General features: G+C 42.0%; 1 protein-coding gene across 15 annotated transcripts in view; it reads left to right on the top strand.

Moving 5' to 3' along the window:
- The first annotated feature begins 306 nt into the window (after positions 1-306).
- The window catches only part of CCDC91 (coiled-coil domain containing 91), a 149,346-nt gene continuing 131,284 nt past the window's right edge, over positions 307-18,368 (top strand). For 2 of the 15 annotated variants that reach the window (XM_083738771.1, XM_083738770.1), the window contains exons 1-3: positions 393-499; positions 15,130-15,173; positions 16,043-16,121. In XM_083738771.1, the coding sequence (XP_083594897.1) occupies positions 15,144-15,173; positions 16,043-16,121 (109 nt within the window). In that variant the 5' untranslated portion in view covers positions 393-499; positions 15,130-15,143. Of the gene's footprint in view, positions 500-906; positions 1,373-1,415; positions 1,591-5,210; positions 5,412-6,534; positions 6,708-10,826; positions 10,861-13,365; positions 13,528-15,129; positions 15,174-16,042; positions 16,122-18,368 lie in introns of those variants that run through there. The other 13 variants (XM_083738773.1, XM_083738766.1, XM_083738765.1 and 10 more) reach the window with 13 other exon arrangements.

Below are 18,368 nucleotides of genomic sequence, written 5' to 3'. Positions count from 1 at the left end.
GTTTCCTCCCTAGCAAAGCATTGCAGTTGTACAGATACCTGGCACCTGACGGAAGCCTGCGGCCACCATCTCGAGCATTCAGGAGCAGGTCCCCGTGAATTCCATGGGGATTGAGCTGCCCCACAGGACTGTTCACAAGAAACAAGTGGGGAATAAAGATCTACCTCAGGATCTGCTGCCCCTGAGGATCCCGCCATCTGAGACGCTCGCCTCAGGTCCCCTTGAACCGGCTCCCCGCCACTGCCACGCGCCCCTCTCTGGCCAACGAGGCCCAACGGGACAACCTCGCGAGATTCAGCCCACGCTTTTGTCGCTCAGGAGGGACTGCGGGAAACCAATAGGAAAGCCCCCACAAAGGCCCTTTGGGGGACCCCCTCCCCTCAACCCGCCCTCTTCCCGCCTCCTGCGCTTCCCCTCCCCCTCTCGGCCCGACAGGAGCATGCGCGCGCCGGCCAGGGGGCGGGCCGCAGAGGCGGTGTCGGCGACGTCGCGCGTGCAGGTGAGGGGAGCGGCGGTTACGGCGAGCGGGGGGGGGGGGCGTTGTTTCTCTACCCGAGGGGGGTGGCTATCTGCGTCCCCCCTCAGCTTCCGGGCCTTGGCCTGATCTGCTAGGCGGCGGCCGGGCGGGCGGGGGGCTCCCCGTTTGCCTCCCTTGAGGCTCCTCTTCTCTCCCCCCCCGCCACGTGGGTCCCCTCAGAGTCCCCCCCCCCGCTCCCTCTCCTCGGACCCCTCTCAAAGGCTGCCGTCCTCTACGCCCCAGCCTCAAATGCTATTCATTTCCTATACAGTGGTACCTCGGGTTACATACGCTTCAGGTTAAAGACTCCGCTAACCCAGAAATCGTGCTTCAGGTTAAGAACTTTGCTTCAGGATGAGAACAGAAATCGGGCTCCGGCGGCGCGGCGGCAGCGGGAGGCCCTATTAGCTAAAGTGGTGCTTCAGGTTAAGAACAGTTTCAGGTTAAGTACGGACCTCCGGAACGAATCAAGTACTTAACCCGAGGTACCACTGTACTTGGGAGAATATCCAGGTGGGATGGAGAATTATGCAGTCACGACTATAAGCAAGAGAGATGGCCATAACCCTTAGAGCACGTGCAAGATGAAAGTCACTTGCTGTAAATAGAGAGCCGGTTCAAATGGACATGTAGAAATGTGGGTGGTGAAGAAACGCACAAATTAGAGTGTAAGAAAACGGTTGGCAGCAGGATGGAAAACATCCATGGCATCACAACTTCAGGCAATAGTACATTGCAATCATTGAAACAGGTGCACCTTACTGTATTGCATTTTGTTTTGTGGCCATGTGTTTCGGGCAGGAAATGGACACAGGAGGTAACCTTGTCATGATTTCGGTTCCCTTTCAGGCAGAGGTATGTGCAGGAATAACACCAAGGTTTATTTGTATTCTGCCTTTCCATGTCAATGCTTGTAGCTGGATCTTTGCCTGGTGATTAGAATGTGCAACAGGAAGCTGAAGAACATCATAGAATTGTAGAGTTGGAAGGAACCCCAAGGGTCATCTAGTCAAATCTCCTGCAATGCAGGATCTTTTGTTGGAGGCCACATATGCAGATTCTTCTTGCCCTTGGTAAATATTTGTAGCCTGGCATTCTTCTTCTTTGGGGAACTGTACACGTGACTCACTATGTCTTGGCACCTGAGTAACACCTATCCCCTCCAGTACCACTGACAAGGTAGTGCTGTATCAAAAATATCTTCCAGCAGAACTTTTCTATGGCCATTGAGAATTGCATTTTGTTAACATGGAAGCTTAACAAGTTGTTTACAGAGCAGTGACAGAGATCATCCATGTTTCAGTTGCTTTTGTGGTCAGGGACTGCAGCAACAGAAACATAAGATCTTTGTTTGTGGAGATGACTACAACATAACCTCTTTCAGCCACCTCACAAGGATGAAAGTGTACTGGCTTCCTCAAGACTTCCCTGAAAACCGGAAAAGTCTCATCTAATAGCCACCAGCAGACACCAACTCATCTTACACCTCTACCCCTCTTGTCCTAAGGACACTAGAGAGAAAGAAGGCTTGATATTCATTCATGGTAATGAATTGACTGCACATCTGGCCCAAAAGTGAATGTTTGTTTCTGTTCAGCAGCAAGACTCAAATCTAACAGTAACAAAAGGACAGAATGTACAGTGGTACCTCTGGGTGCGAATGGGATCCTCCTGGAGCCCCGTTCGCATCCTGAAGTGAACACAACCCACGTCTGTGCGGGTCGTGATTCGCCGCTTCCGCGCAAGCGTGCGGCGTCATTTTGAGCATCTGTGCAAGCGGCGAAACCCGGACGTAACACATTCCGTTACTTCAGGGTCGCTGTGGAGCGCAACCCGAAACGTTCAACCCGAAGCTACTTCAACCCAAGGTATGACTGTATTGCCATTGGATTTGGCACTGCAGAGTGGAAAATACATCAGTATTATGGCTAACATTTCTGAGGTTCGGCATAACTTGATAGTCATAGATACGTATTTTCAAATCTAAATATGGGACTTCATGAGCATCCACATCATTACTACTGGAGTGGATAAAGTGTTCATCTGTTCTCCAGCTTTTGTAAGCAGCAGTGCCATAGGACATTCAACATTTATATCATTTGGCTAGCACCTGGGGCATTAAGCAGTTGTAAAATTAAGCAGTCTCTAGATGTGCTTACCATCACCTTGATCATATTTTTTTATGTTCTGCTGATGCGGCAATGTTTGAATATTATGATGAAGCAAATTTTAAAGTTTTTTTCAGTGGATCATGAAACTGGAGTTGTACTGATTAATCTTTACTTTAATCACGTTACACACTGCAATTTGTATTCCTCTGTCATTAGCAACCAGCAAATCTTTGGTCACATCATCCATGCCTATATCATTTGTCAGGGAGATGAAAGTTACGTTATTGTCAGGCTCTGATTTCTATAGGTGCTATATTGAACACATCAAATCTCAGCTGATCAGTTGCATCATATGTTTGTCATGAAGGAGACCCTCAAAGCATACAAATGCAACTTTCTCACCATCATATTCTAGGCTGAATAGGTGTTTCAGATCCAGTGAGGTGCATCGTCAGTTAGACTTTGTCCTAGAAAATGTATTCCTGATGTTCCTTGCTTTGCCATTCTGTGATGTTAATGTCTTATGCATCTTGCTGCTCTTGTTTAACCAATTTCTATAAAAGTATTTTACTTTTGTGTAGAGCTCAAAAGTAATCATGGTGATTGGTTGTCAGCTAATCCAAGCCACCATACACACCACTATTCTGCGTATGTCATATGTCCTTATGATGGAGGGCAAAACAGCACAATAACATGTTTTGTTCTCCATCCTATGCATTTAGGTCAATGGATTTATTATTTACTGAATTTATATTATGTTGATTTATTAAATTTATATCCTGTCCTTCCGCCTGAAGGATCCCAGGATAGCAGTGGTCTATCCAGACTTTGACTAACATTGTATAACGGTCTATGATTTTTTTAAACAATTAAACAAGCAATTTAAATAATAAAATAATAATTATTTTTATACTTTTGCTGTATAATAGTATTCAAGGGTTTTTGTGCATTGCTTAAAAAGCAATTTGTGGGTGCATTTTGTGAAGCATTCCATCGAGTAGGTACCACTACAGAGAAAGTTGTGCTCTTTGTAGGTGCCTACTGGGCCTCACTACTATGTGAAGGGGTAGCGAAAATTGGGAGGGTATCCATAGCAATTTCTTGCTCTCCACAAGAGTAACAGGTCATACATAGCAGCCCTTTGTGCAAACAGTGTTGACCTGATGCCCAGGGCTCACAGCTCCTGAGTCACCAGATTTGCCACACATGGGAGACTAGTTGTTTGACACTCTGTGTATGTGCTTCCCTCCATGCCCTGCCCCCTACAATTCTTGCCCATGCCCACTCCTTTCCTACTTGTTGACAACCTCAGAGAACTCCCAAAAGGTTGATAAGGCAGGACTTCCCTTTGCAGGACCCATGCTAATTCTTCCCTAGCCCAAAGCAAAGTTCTTAACCTGAAGCACTATTTCTGGGTTAGCGTAGTCTGTAACCTGAAGCGTATGTAACCTGAAGTGTATGTAACCCGAGGTACCACTGTAATGTAATATTTTTTCAAGTGAGGTACCATTAATGTAATAGTTTTCTTTTAAATTCACAATTCATATACCAAGGCCTCTTACTGTGAATATGCACTAATTTCACTATTCCTTAGCCAGCAGTGCAGCCATCTTTTAAAAGTTAAGCAGTTATCTTCTGGGATAAGCAGCAGCAAAAGCTTGTTTTTTTAAAAAAAAACCTCTGGCTGTGTATCTAGTTCTCTTACACATACATAAACTGCAAATTAATTGAGTTGCAGGATCCTCCCCTGTCTTTAGTCACGTATACCAGAGCAAACTGCTAAAGCTAGGAGCTATACAAGCACTTGAGAATTGTTTGATAATGTGGGAAAATCTGTGCAGGTTTGCATGATGTGACTGCATACCATGGTGTTTGAATGGATATACCAAGCCAATCAAGAAGATTTGTGTCAGGACCTTGATTTTGTTTTATATTTGTTATTATTATTCTTTGGAAGTGTGAGTATTCATTGTGAAAAGTGTTTGTGATTCTAGTTCAGAAACATCCAAGTCCCCATTCTTTTGTCATTCAAACTTGAAATTAATTCATAATGAGGTATTTGCTTTCTTGTAAACCAGTAATTGTTCTAAATGCCAGTAATTGTTCTAAAAAGGCCAGTATTTCCACAATTCTGTGAATTAATCATTTTGAAAGAAGACTTTAAAAGTTTAGTCAGTATACATTTTTAATACAAATGATCTCTGTATTGTTGGAGGCTTAGTTTCTGGGTCATATAAACCAAATGTGGATTTGATGCCTCTGCTGTTGCAGAGGGAGTCTGCTACTACTTGGCCTATGGAGACTGAAAGTAGAGGACTTCTCTCTTCCAGCATCAGGTTGGAAGGATTGGGAAGAGAGCTCCATTGCACAGCTTTCTGTTTAACAGTGCTGACAAAAGCCTTACTGAAATCAAGATACACTATGTCCACAGCATTCCCCTGATCCACCAAGCTTGTAACTCTTATCATGAAAAGAAATGAGATTCGTATGGCATGACTTGTTCTTGAGAAACCCATGCAGGGTCTTGGTAATCACAGCATCCTTTTCTAAGTGTTCACAGACTGACTGTTTATCTGTTCTAGGACCTTTCCTGGTCGGTAGTTACCTGGGACTTCTCCCCCCCTCCCCTTTGAAGATGGGGACATTTGCCCACCTCCAGTCCTTTTGTACCTTTTGGTGCAGCTCATCAGGCGATGAGGATCCTGGTGATTTGAATTCATTTAAAGTAGCTGGGTGTACCCTTACCACATATTTTTGAATTACATTTCACACAGATTTCTAAGGTATTTTCAGATATTTTCTTACAAATTTCAAGATAATATCAAGGTATTTTCAGATATTTTCTTACAAATTTCAAGATAATATCAAGTTGATGTCTATGTACTAGATTTTAACTTTCTAATGATACTTAAAATCCTTACATTCAAACTTTTTATAGTTATATGTGTCATTGCTTTGATGCTATAACAATATCTTAAGATTGGGTCAATTTTAAGGGTTTAGTGTGGAGGCACCTGGATTGGAAACTATTACTTGAAAATTTGGGAAGTCCCCCCCCCCCCCCCATTTTCCTTTCCTTTCCTTTCCAAGTTCTGTTTACAGTTTCATTTAAGATCTTTCTTTTGGACTAAAGGTAGAAAGGTTTTGGTTTTTAAAATCACTTTATGGACCAAACCCAGACATTAATAACAAATAATGTAACATTTTTAGTTCTGGCATTGTAGCACTTGGAAATAAATTAATGATGTATTTACTGTACCCATGTGATAGGATACTTATTTTAGAGATGGATAACTTGCATGCTACATTTGAACTGGATTAGTTCCTGATGACATTTAAGATTCCCCAGATAATCAAAATATGCTATAAAATAATTGGCCACCATTCTTGGGGCATTTTTCAAAAGACCAAACTATCCAACCCTGATGTATAGCAACTGACTACTACACATTCCTCCAAGAAAGAAACTCAGTGAAACCTAAACCCATATTAGGTGAGAAGAATTTGATTGGCTCTTCTGGTTTGAGAGTTCACAATTCTTGTACATTATTCCATGACCTGAAAAGGCAACTCTTCAATGTAAAAGGAAACATCCTCATTCTGAATGACCAATAAATAATAATACAGTGGTACCTCAGGTTAAGTATTTAATTCGTTCCGGAGGTCCGTACTTAACCTGAAACTGTTCTTAACCTGAGGTACCACTTTAGCTAATGGGGCCTCCTGCTGCTGCCGCGCCGCCGGAGCCCGATTTCTGTTCTCATCCTGAAGCAAAGTTCTTAACCTGAAGCACTGTTTCTGGGTTAGCGGAGTCTTTAACCTGAAGCGTATGTAACCTGAGGTACCACTGTATTCTATTGGTGGTTCCACCACTTTCTGAAGATTCCTTCTTTTGCAACTCTATAGGGTCTGCACACACCAGTCTCCAAGTGAACTTGTATGTCCACAAGATGGTGCTCTTGTGCTGGGAAAAGTCCCATTCCAGGTTGATTCTGGACAAAGCTTGGGAAGATGGAACATCAACTGTTGTTCTGAAACTTCAGGAGGGTATGCCAATGCCTGGACAGATTATGTCCATGGTAATCCTCACTTCTTTTAAAGATGGAATGGTGACAACTGGAATAGTGGGTAGACATATTGGATAACTGCATTGAAAACCTCCAGACAATGTAGTAATTAATTGCTTTTTCTAGAGTGGGTGTAATTGCTTCTGTGAAAGAAGTGAATTTCAAGATAAGTGCTTTTAGAGTCATTAGACCCGAGTATATGACATGCTTCATTCATGAAATGGTGGGCTGATGGTGGTGGTTTGTGCCTTACTAGAATGATGGTCCTGCTTTGTGGAAATTGAAATGGAAACTTTTTCCCCAATATTGTGCTGATTCTAGGCAAGAAAAGTTAATTGAATAATTTTTGTTCAAGGCTTGTTCTATTTCTGAAATATCGGATACTGATAACTAGAAATGGTGACTGCATTCATATCCCAGAAGAGGAAAGGGCTGTCTGTTTAGAACTGTGCCACATTGTTATAATTAACTCTGTTATAAATAATTGTGGATGAAAATTAGTAACTATGAATGTCTTGAAGACTGATTAGAGCACTTAAGGGAAGTCTCTGACTCCCAACCCATATCAGCCTCAATCTGCATTAATGATGAGAGTTGTTGTCCAATAACATTTGGAGGGCTGCATGTGCCCTGTTCTTAGATTAGAGTAAGATACAGTGGAACAATAAATATAGTTTCAGCATTGTTAATTTTATCTACAATTATTGTGCTGTGTAAAGTTTGTTCCTCTAAATGTTTACTTAGAAGCCTGTCTCACTGAGTTCAGTGGAGTTATTGCCAATTAAAGTGTGCATCAGTAGACCTTTTACTAAAATATGAGTTCTTTTGTTTTTGCACAATTTCTAAGATCTATATACTTTTTAAGTATGGTGTTTAATGGTTTTGTTAGTGGCTTCAACTTTCAACTTCTGCTTAGTTTTTCCTGTTTTCAAAAGTATGTATTAATACTTAACTTTGAGTAAACTCCGTTGAGCCCACTAGAGTTTCCCTCTTAGTAGACATAATAATAATAATAATAATAATAATAATAATAATAATAATAATAATAATAATAATAAATTTTATTTATATCCCGCCCTCCCCAGCCGAAGCCGGGCTCAGGGCGGCTAACAATAATCAAATAATCAAACAATCAAATAATCACACATTCAAAATATTCATTATAAAAATTAATTAAAATCAAATTAATGGCAACCAATTAAGCAATATTCTATGCAGGTTGCCAGAGGAGGGAGTCAGGCTGCGCCCTGACCAAAGGCCTGGTGGAACAACTCTGTCTTGCAGGCCCTGCGGAAAGATGTCAGGTCCCGCAGGGCCCTAGTCTCTTGTGACAGAGCGTTCCACCAGATTGGAGCCGCAGCCGAGAAGGCCCTGGCTCTAGTTGAGGCCAGCCTAACCTCTCTGAGGCCTGGGACCTTGAGGATGTTATTATTAGCAGACTGTAGGTTTCTCTGTGGGGCATACCAGGAGAGGCGGTCCCGTAGGTACGAGGGTCCTAGGCCGTACAGGGCTTTAAAGGTTAAAACCAGCACCTTAAACCTGATCCTGTACTCCACCGGGAGCCAGTGCAGCTGGTATAGTACTGGGTGAATGTGATCTCGCAGTGAAGACCCCATAAGGAGTCTCGCCGCGGCATTCTGCACCCGCTGGAGTTTCTGGGTCAGTCTCAAGGGCAGCCCCACGTAGAGCGAGTTACAATAATCCAGTCTGGAGGTGACCGTCGCATGGATCACAGTGGCTAGGTCAGGGCGAGAGAGATAAGGGGCCAACTGCTTAGCTTGGCGGAGATGAAAAAATGCCGCCTTTGTTATAGCTGTAATCTGCGCCTCCATAGAGAGGGAGGTATCGAAGATTACACCCAAACTCTTAACGGACGGTGCTGGCACCAATTGCACCCCCGCAAGAGATGGGAGTTGCCCCCTCAATCCCATATCGTCCCGGCCCAGCCAGAGGACCTCTGTCTTCGAAGGATTTAACTTCAACCGGCTCCCACGTAACCATCCAGCCACAGCTTCCAGACATCTCGCCAGTGTGTCTGGGGCCGAGTCAGGATGGCCATCCATCAACAGATAGAGTTGGGTGTCATCAGCATACTGATGGCAGCCCAGCCCAAAACTCCGGGCGAGGGGGCGCATAAAGATGTTAAAAAGCATCGGGGAGAGAATCGCACCCTGAGGCACTCCACACACCAAGGAGTGGCGCGATGACAATTCCCCCCCAAGCGCCACCCTCTGTCCCCGACCAGAGAGAAACGAGCGCAGCCATTGAAGGACTGTGCCCTGGATCCCCACGTCGGCAAGGCGGTGGTCCAGGAGTTCGTGATCGACCATGTCGAAGGCTGCTGACAGATCTAGAAGAATCAGCAGCCCCGACCCGCCTCGATCCAGCTGCCTGCAGAGATCATCTGTTAGGGCGACCAGAGCCGTCTCGGTCCCATGGCCAGCGCGGAAGCCGGACTGGAATGGATCCAGAGCAGATGTTTATATGTAGCACAGTTAGGTGCTTCAGTATAAAGCATCTTGCACTGTTCTATCTACCTCTTATAAGTGTATACAGGTGCCTCTCAACTTAGATGAGGTTTACGTTCTGGAGATAGTACATAAAGCCCAAATCTCTTTTTTAATTCTTCTTCTTTTTTGCCAAGCGCTTAAAACTGAACCCACACAAGTTAAATGTACATGAGTTGCGAATTACCTGTATTTGTAATTTGTAATTATTGTTGGTCCTGAGAGTGTACTTGTTTAGAACTCCAGAACATGGGCCACATTTCTGTGGAATCTTGGAGTTTTGTAGCAGTTTGATTAAATTATTTTAAAGCACTACTTCAACCATTGTTTCACTTATTCTGAAAGAGAAAACATTCATCAGAGGTTTTAATCCCCCCTCCAGAATTGCTGCTTCTTCACTGCGAAAATCAGGAAGTTCTCATGGGGAGGGAATCCTGTGTGTTCCAATTTGTATCCTTTCTTTGCCTCATCAGTATGATACTGATAGTACATGTTCATTCAGCCATAGCACTCTACTGCTCTGTGTACACTGGGTTGAGTAGCTTTAAATTTATGAACTGGGAAACTAGAATTCCTTAATGAGAAATCAGTAGTAGCTGGAAGTTTATTCACCATTTCTTAGGAACAAATAAAAAGCAAAACTGGATCAGACCAAAGCATCTTCCCTTGAAATGCAGAAATGCAGCAGACTGTTGGGGATATTATAAAAGCATCTTATAATCATGCAACATCACAAGCTTCGTTAAAATCCCAAATATCTCTAAATTCTGCCATGCATTCAATCCGATGTAACTAAAAAATATCTGATGATATATGGCATATTGATGCTGAAGGATAGGGTAATTCTATGTCCAGGCTCTGCACCCCCCCACCTTCCCTGAGTGGTTGCCTTTTGTTGTCTTGGGAGGAGGAAAACTTCTCATATTGTACTGAGTAGCGGCCCTCCCAAGAGGGCTAGGGGCAGCTGTGGAGGTTTGGCCCTAACTCTGCATATGCAAATGTGAGATGTCATTGGATCATTCATTGTAGGTGGTGTTTCTGCTGGATGTGGGCAGTGCTACATAGGATTAAGTGGGATTTGTTGCTGAAACATGGCTGTGAGAAGCATCTGTAGTATGGTCATGCAGACTTGAAAGTGGGTGGTGCCATGCCTGCCAGTGTAGTTGTACAAGATGACAGCAGAAAGCTGCCCAAGTTTTATCAGATGTGTAGTGCAGATGGCACTATAGTAATGTATTACTGTGCCGCAACTTTAGACCCCACATAAATTTTCCTCAAGCTACCTCTGAGATCCTTTATTTACTTGAATGTGGGAAAAATTATGACTCTTCTTTTCAAGCAAGTACAGTTTTCTTCCTCTTGTTGAATAGTGATTGAAAAATCTTTTTGTTTTTTAAAGGAAACTGAAATGACTGATTAATTGAATGTTCATGTTTGAGTAAGGCTCTTGCATGGATATAAGTTTCTTAATAATGTTTAGCTTTTACCATCATTGAAAAATTCTACAGGTATCCTATTCAGCAGTTGCACCTTATCTAAATTCATTGCAAAAGTCCCATATTTCTTACTAGAAGAGTTTGGATTCTGTCTCCGGAAATAATTAGCTTAATTTCCTACCCTACAGGTCATGTGTTGGCGTAAGTTCAGAAGTTATTAATGTGACTTTTGTGTAAATTTTCTTAAACTTCGCCTTTCCTAAGTATATGTATCATGTACAGAATCCTCATTTTTCCTCTGTCATCTGGTTTTGTGAAGCTGACCTTTTGGAACTTAATACATGTGCTTCAAATTGTAAATGTTAAACAGGATCATGTAATTTTGAACTGCAGAAATGCTGATGAGTGCCTGTGAAAACTGTTAGAGTGAAGGGCTTATCCACACTTTCCTTTCCTTTGCTCTTTCCAAGCATGGTCTGTGTTTTAAAGCTCCATGTCCAAGAGTGCCCTTTTTTTGCTTTCGATATTTCACTGTAAAAATCTACTCTTTAAAGCTCAGTTGGAGCAAACCATAATATATGCTCTGATTGAACACTAAAAAGTAGGTTTTCATGGGGAAAGCTTTAGGACAAAAAATAAATAAAAATAACGCTCAGACACAGAGCTTTTCAGCACGGACCTGTGCCTGGAAAGAGCAGGGCAAAGTTTCAGTGTGAATAAGCCCTATGTGTCCATCAGTGTTAGAAACTCAGCTAATTGCCAAATGAAACCTTAAGCCTAGATAATGGTTGCCACAACAGAATGTCTAGACACCATTCCAGGTCTGATTCATTTTATTTCTATACCGCTTTATATTTTAAAGAAAAAATCTCAAAATGGTCTACAACACATTTATACATCAAGTAAAACAATCCAGAATAAAACAAATTCAAGCTTCAAGGAATATTTTAGACCCTTCTCTAAGTGACATTTTGCTTTTCTGATATTTATTTACCTACTTAATTTATATAGCTGCCTCTTAGCAGAAGTACTCTAGGAAGACTGTGTAGGTTAAGAGTGTTGGGACTAAAACCTGGGAGATCAGGGTTCAAATCTCCACTTTCCGTAGGTAATGTTCACAGCTGAGTGGAAATTGTTGGATGCTCTGCCCACCTTCTCTTCTGTGTCAGCAAGCAGTAGAAAACAAAAGAGAAAGCTAAAGCAATTGATTAATCACCGTAATCCTCTCAGTTTACTTTTATAAACTTCAGGTTAATCAAAATTAATGCTGAGTCTCTTCTAAATAGGAAGGTAGCTGGTTACCTTCCAGTTTACTAAAAATCTCACTTAAAAGATTTGTGGAGGGGGCTACTAATTGAAAATTACCTTTAGCTATCAAGTGCTGTTGTTCTGCATGGTGTGTGTTAAGGTTGTGTGACAGTTTGTTTGGTCCTGCCTACTTCTGGAATTCTCCTCTCCCACTTTCCATGGGAAGATGCAGACCATCAAAAAAAACTTACCATCCCTGCTTTAGGAAGGATTATTTTTGGTTCAAATACAACTTAACTTTCTAAGCCACTAGTTGAATAGCTTGATCTTATTTATTTTGACTAGATACCAGGGAAGCAGAGAGCCCATGTATGTAATCCACCAACCCCCCATCCCTCTGTGTACTTTTCCATGGTCAACTCATGGCTGAATTTATCTTCATTAGCAGGGTTCATAACTTAAATTTTTTCCAAAGAAGCAAGAGTGCTTTAGTTAAAAATATATCTGGCAATAGCCACAAAAGTCATGAGTGTACCAATCAGCTTCCAAACTGTAAATGAACCCTTTTAATGAAACTTAGGGAAGAAAGTCTGTGGGGGCAGACACTCACCACAGTCATGTGTAAAGCTGTAGTTTGTGCTGAACCCACCAGGAAAGCTAAGGGGCAATGTGAAAAGCAGGAAACATTATTGCAATGAGCTGCTGTGCCAATTTGGAACAGCAACAGAGAATGTAAAAATATTTCCATCCCTAGTGCACAAAACTTAAGATTTCAGAGTAAATATAAAGATGAAAATGGACTTTTACTAACATTTACTACTAATATTACACAAAATTATTATACTTGAGTTTATTTATTAAACAATTTGTATATTAAACATAGATAAACATGTGTACACATGTGATAATAGTGATATCATGATAGTACAGTCTAATACTTAAATGATTAAGTACTTAACAAGTAAAAACCCCAGTAAGAAATAAACGGTACCTAATTTTTAATTTATAAACTTATTATAATATTTGATATTTGGTTTAATCAATGCATAACAGCCTCTCAATTTTTCATTGAATTGATCACTGAGTCTGCTCTCTCTTCTAGTGACAAAATTAATCAATTTTATCATTTGAACACTCCACCCTCAACCAATACTCTAGATATCCAATCACCCAGTTCTGAAAAACTGGATTTCCCCCCAGTTATAACTGATTGCCATACATGAAGCTTTTAATAAATGTATTAGCAATTATCTATCTTTGGCATAGCCAGGTTGGATAGCAAGTGAGCTCACCGGTAGGACATCTCCTCCGATTACCTCCATTTCTTTAATTACCGCCATCTAAAATGCTCTGGTTTTCAGACATGTCATATATACACCCTTGTGCAAATTAATTGAAACAAACAATGTAGTTTATTGTATAAAACTCACATATACATGTACAAAACTCACATATACAGTAAGGAAAAAAAGTATTTGATCCCCTGCTAAATTTGCCTGTTGGCCCTCTGTCGAAGAAATGACCAGTCCATAATTTTAATGGTAGGTTTATTGTAGCTGTGAGAGACAGAATAACAACAGGAAAACCTCCAGAAACCCAGAAGACAAAAGTCAGAGATTGATGTGCATTATAATGGGTGAAGTAAGTATTTGATCGCTTTGCAAAAGATGACTTAGTACTTGGGGGCAAAACCCTTGTTGGCGATTACAGAGGTCAGGTGTTTCTTGTAGGTGGCCACCAGGGTTGCAAACACCTCAGGAGGTATTTTGTCCCACTCCTCTCTGCAGATCCTGCTGCAATATCCCAGCACTGTCAGGATACCTCTTTTCCAGCTCTGGAATAACTCTCTTTCGTAGAACCTCAGTATATTGCAGCAAGCGCATAATTCCTTCTGTTGGCTGCAGGCTTCTGACACTATAATGATCAACTGGCATTTCGTGTGTATTTTTGTTTCAGTTAATTTGCACAAGGGTGTACCTGCACTTCTGTTGTTCCATCTTCAACATAGATTGTTTGAACCTCTGAATAGAGTTGAGCTCTAGGAAGGTTAAGTGCCAGCAAATAATTAATTAACAAAAATAACTAATGCTGATTGTTTGGTGTGGAACATTTTGCCATAACCGTTTCCAAGTGTGCAGACTTGGTGCATTAATTGTAGATTTCATTATAAGACAAACATCCTACTTCTCAGTTACTCCCCCTCTGGTTGCATTATTAACTTTTTGTTCCTCCTTGTCCTGAGGGTTCTTGGTGGTTTATAGAGTTGAGAATTCTTGCTTAAACATTGAGAAAAACCTGTTTACCCTCCTAACTGAACAAATGTTTTAAAGCTGACTACATAAAGTATTTTAAGTGTACGTTATATCATTTTTCTGGTCTGCAATCTTCCAAAGTGGTGTACAAAGTTTGAAGTGTTAAAGATTATACAGTACCATCAAAGACATGAAACAGTCAGTAGGATTGAAATTGTATCTAAAACAGTCTGGCGTTTGCTTGGGGCTGAAAAAACTATAAAGTAGGTGCCAGTCAAATGTCTTTGGGGAGGGTGTTTGACAACTGGAATGTTGTCACACTCTCACCAGTAGCAGCCCAGGTCAGCTCAGATGCTGGGATCACCTGCTGGAAGTGCTCCACTGGAGATCTTAATATTTGAGTTCATGAGGTAGACTCCATGAGGCAGCTGCCTTGGGTGGTGGAATTGCATGGGGGGGGGGGTGTTCTGCTAGCCCCTGATGCCACTGCTGGATAGCTGAGGAGAACTGGCAGTGGCTTCCAGTGAGATCTTGCTAGAAACTGCCACTGTTCAATCCCAGTAAGTGAGGCTTTGCCAGGCCGGGCGGGGGGTGAGTGACACCTTCCCGTTTGGCTTCAGACAGCAAAATGGGATTGGCTGCCCTGTGTTTGGATACATGCAAGCAAGGGGGTGGTGTTCTCTATATTTTAACACCTGGGCACATGATCTCCCTCTTGGAACCAATCCTTATAAATCTCAACACAAAGTTCTACCCACTTAAAACCACACCTACCTGTGGATCTTTAGTAAAGTCTGGATCAAAAATACTAGTGTTTGTGAGAGCTCTATACTCCATTCATTATGTGTTTTTTAATTGTCATTTAAACGTGGACTCAGGAGGGAATTTCAAGTACATTTTTACCACTTAAGTTATTTCAGAGATTAAAGAGAAAGAGGATTATTAATGAACGGTAAAGATTTGTAAATGAACATCTTATATTGTTCTCTAGGTATTTCCAGGAAAATGGATGACGACGACTTTGGAGGTTTTGAGGTATGGAGCTAAGAAATAGTTTGTAAGCATTCAGTTAATACAGTGTTAAACTAACTTATTTACCGTATTAGGTGCCTGGGCATATAAGACGATCCCCAACTTTTGCTGTTCAATTTTAGAGTTTTAGAGTTATAGAGTTTGAACGCTGCCAGGGGCAGAGCACGCACCCCTCTACTGCCTCTGCCGTCGCAGCAGCAGCCCGAGGCGAGGCGTTTGGTGGGCAGGCGGGTGAGCGCCACACTTGGAAGGACTTTCTGCGTCCCCTTCTGTGGGGAAGGAGGAGGAGCGACGGCAGAAGGGGCGCCTCTGCTCACCGGCTCCCTCTCCTCCTTCCCAACGCGTAGACCCGGCTTATAAGATGACCCCCAACTTTGGAGGTGATTTTCCAGGGATAAAAAGTTGTCTTGTACGCTGGAACATACGGTATGTTCAATCTTAAATAATTAAAAGTCTCTACTTAAATAACTGTTGTTTTCAAGGGCAACCCAACATAGAATGCACTGCTGTAGTCCCAAGGAGCATGGCTACCATGGCACCCATGTAACATTTGTGGACTACATATCTGGAAGAGGAATCATGTGGAGGTTGCAGCAATAGAGATGTGATATCGCAAAGAGCACAGAGTGGAAATGTCTTCTGTTGTTGCCCATGTGACTGGATTAACATAATGGAACCTCTCATTTGCAGTCCCTTCACATTGAGCTGGGGCGGTGGGGGAATATCATATCCTCAAGCGTATGGCAAAAACATGTTTAAACTAACATGGTATGCAACACTGTACTATACAAGAAATGTAATGTGTACCTGATCAGGACGTGGTGCTGGAAAGTCCACGTCTTAAACACTAATAATATGCCTTGTATTTTCAGGCAGCAGAAAACTTTAAGGATGGAAATGGTGAACCCCCAGTTACTTCTCCAGCTATTCCTTGGGCAGCATTTCCCACAGGTAGAGAGAACAAGCAAAATCAGGTTTTACTTTACCAGTTTAAATTAGAGCATCTGGAATAAGTCCATGAACTCTGAACCATTTTTGTTGTTGTCCATAGCTACTATTGAAGTGACCTTGGAGACTATTTATAGTGTAATTACTGTAATTTTAAAGCATACTGCTTGATAAATGTACATTTGCAACTTCTCTATTTAGTGCTAGTGTGCAGTTTTGTTACTGAAAAGCAACAGCTGTCATATATATATATATATATATATATATATAAAAATAATTTTTATTAACAAACCAATCAAATCACATTAGTTCCAAATTACAAACCCAAATTTTAAAATTTTTCATGGGGGTACCCATGCTTCGAGCTCAGAAAGGGATCCAAACATCTCTCTTGCTGCTGCTTTGATGTTGCAGTTCTGTCCAAATAGTATTCACAGTTCTATCCAATCTTCTCTTTATTATTTCCCTCATTTTCTTGTTGTTGTCATATATTCCTTTCTTTCTGACCTCTGATAGTCTCCACAAGCGGGTTGAAAACAGACGTTGTTTATCCTGTGTGGATTTTCCGTTCCTCCAAGAGCCATATTTCACACAGACAGATACCATTTCCACACTTCCGAACAAAACATTCTTAAAGTCTGCCCATTAAATCCTCGCAGGTCTGACAATCTCTCCTCAATCTTAGGGAGTTCTGCCAGGTCAAACTCACATTCCAATTACCATGGTCTCCTCCCCCTCGATCGTAAATCCAGTAGCCTGCCCTGCTATTAAACAAGTCTCTTTTTATGACTGCGTCATTCCAAAGGCTCTTCATTCCTTCCCCGATGTTTCACAAACCATGTCTTTGATTAGTAATTCATTTCCACACAGTTCTTAATCATCCCGCTTATAATTGGTAATTGCAACGGTTCTTCTTGGGGGGAGGGTTGTTGGGTAATCACATAAGGTAATTCTGTCCCATTCCGACATACCGACCCTTTGATGTATCTTCTTGTTATGTTTTCCTGTTAAATCCAACCGGTTGCTTCAGTTAACAGTCTTAACTCCCGTTCTTCGCTCGAAAAATGGCATTTGCTTCTCTCTAATTGTTTATTTTGAGCTCGTGCAACCAGGCCGCACGATCAGAGACGGCGTCAGGGAGAGCTGTCTCATACGAGGGCTGTGTGCCTAGTGCCCTCACCCCCTTCTTTCGAATCCGGGGGTGATTTATGGCAACCGCAGGCAAGGCAGTGTTCCCCATTCCCTTGGGGTAACAAGGGAGGCTGCATACTCCCATGTTGTTTAGTCGTGTCCGACTCTTCGTGACCCCATGGACAAGAGCACGCCAGGCACTCCTGTCTTCCACTGCCTCCCGCAGTTTGGTCAGACTCATGTTTGTAGCTTCGAGAACACTGTCCAACCATCTCGTCCTCTGTCGTCCCCTTCGCCTTGTGCCCTCAATCTCCCATATCAGCCTCTTAATGACCTCGTGTGAGCCGGAGAGATGGTATTGTCGGCTATCTTCCAATGCGCCCCTAGTGGCCCCCCTGTCATAAATATTTTTGAATGGGTCTGGTCTACTGCGAAAGTCTAATGTCAAGCATAATGTATTCTGTAGCTTAATGCTTCTGAAGTTGATAGTCTTTCCTTTTAAATGGATAGAACTTTAAGGAATGGGGTTTTTTTAATGCAAACATATACCTACTTGACTTACTCTTTTTAGTTGTTACTCATAACCCACAAGAAGAGGCAGTGTTAGCATTTGTACAGGTTTTGTGCTGATTTGTCATATTTGATACCTTAAGAATCTTTTGCTTTTACTGAAGGAAGATGGCGGCTGTAACAATTTCTCCTCCGTGAACCCTCCAGATTACAAACCTTTTATAGCCTTTTATAGCCTTTTACAGCCGTCTTTATAGCTGTTTTTATTAGACTTTTAAATTATTTCACCTCTGTTAGAAGTTTTAATCGTTTTATCTCTACGGTTGGCCTGTCGTGGCCAATATACGTATCAACAAGGATATTCAAACCTTCTGCTGAGAAAGCCTGCTGCTGATTAGAAACGCCGCCTTGAAGACTGGGTTATGTTGAGCAGTGGAGGAGGAGTAACAGAGGAGTTGCGTCCACAAAAGATAAGTTCTCTTTTATCTCCGTTTATCTCTACTTTGAACCTCCGTAGTTAGTGAGACAGCGACAAATGGGTCATGGCAAGCGTCCAAGATCTGCTGAGAAAGGTTGTTCACCTCCAAGAGTAAAGCAGTCAAAGCTTGA

The sequence above is a fragment of the Podarcis gaigeae genome (genome assembly GCF_964106915.1).
Source record: "Podarcis gaigeae genome assembly, chromosome: 5".
NCBI lineage: Eukaryota > Metazoa > Chordata > Lepidosauria > Squamata > Lacertidae > Podarcis > Podarcis gaigeae.
This window is presented reverse-complemented; position numbering and strand designations above follow the sequence as displayed.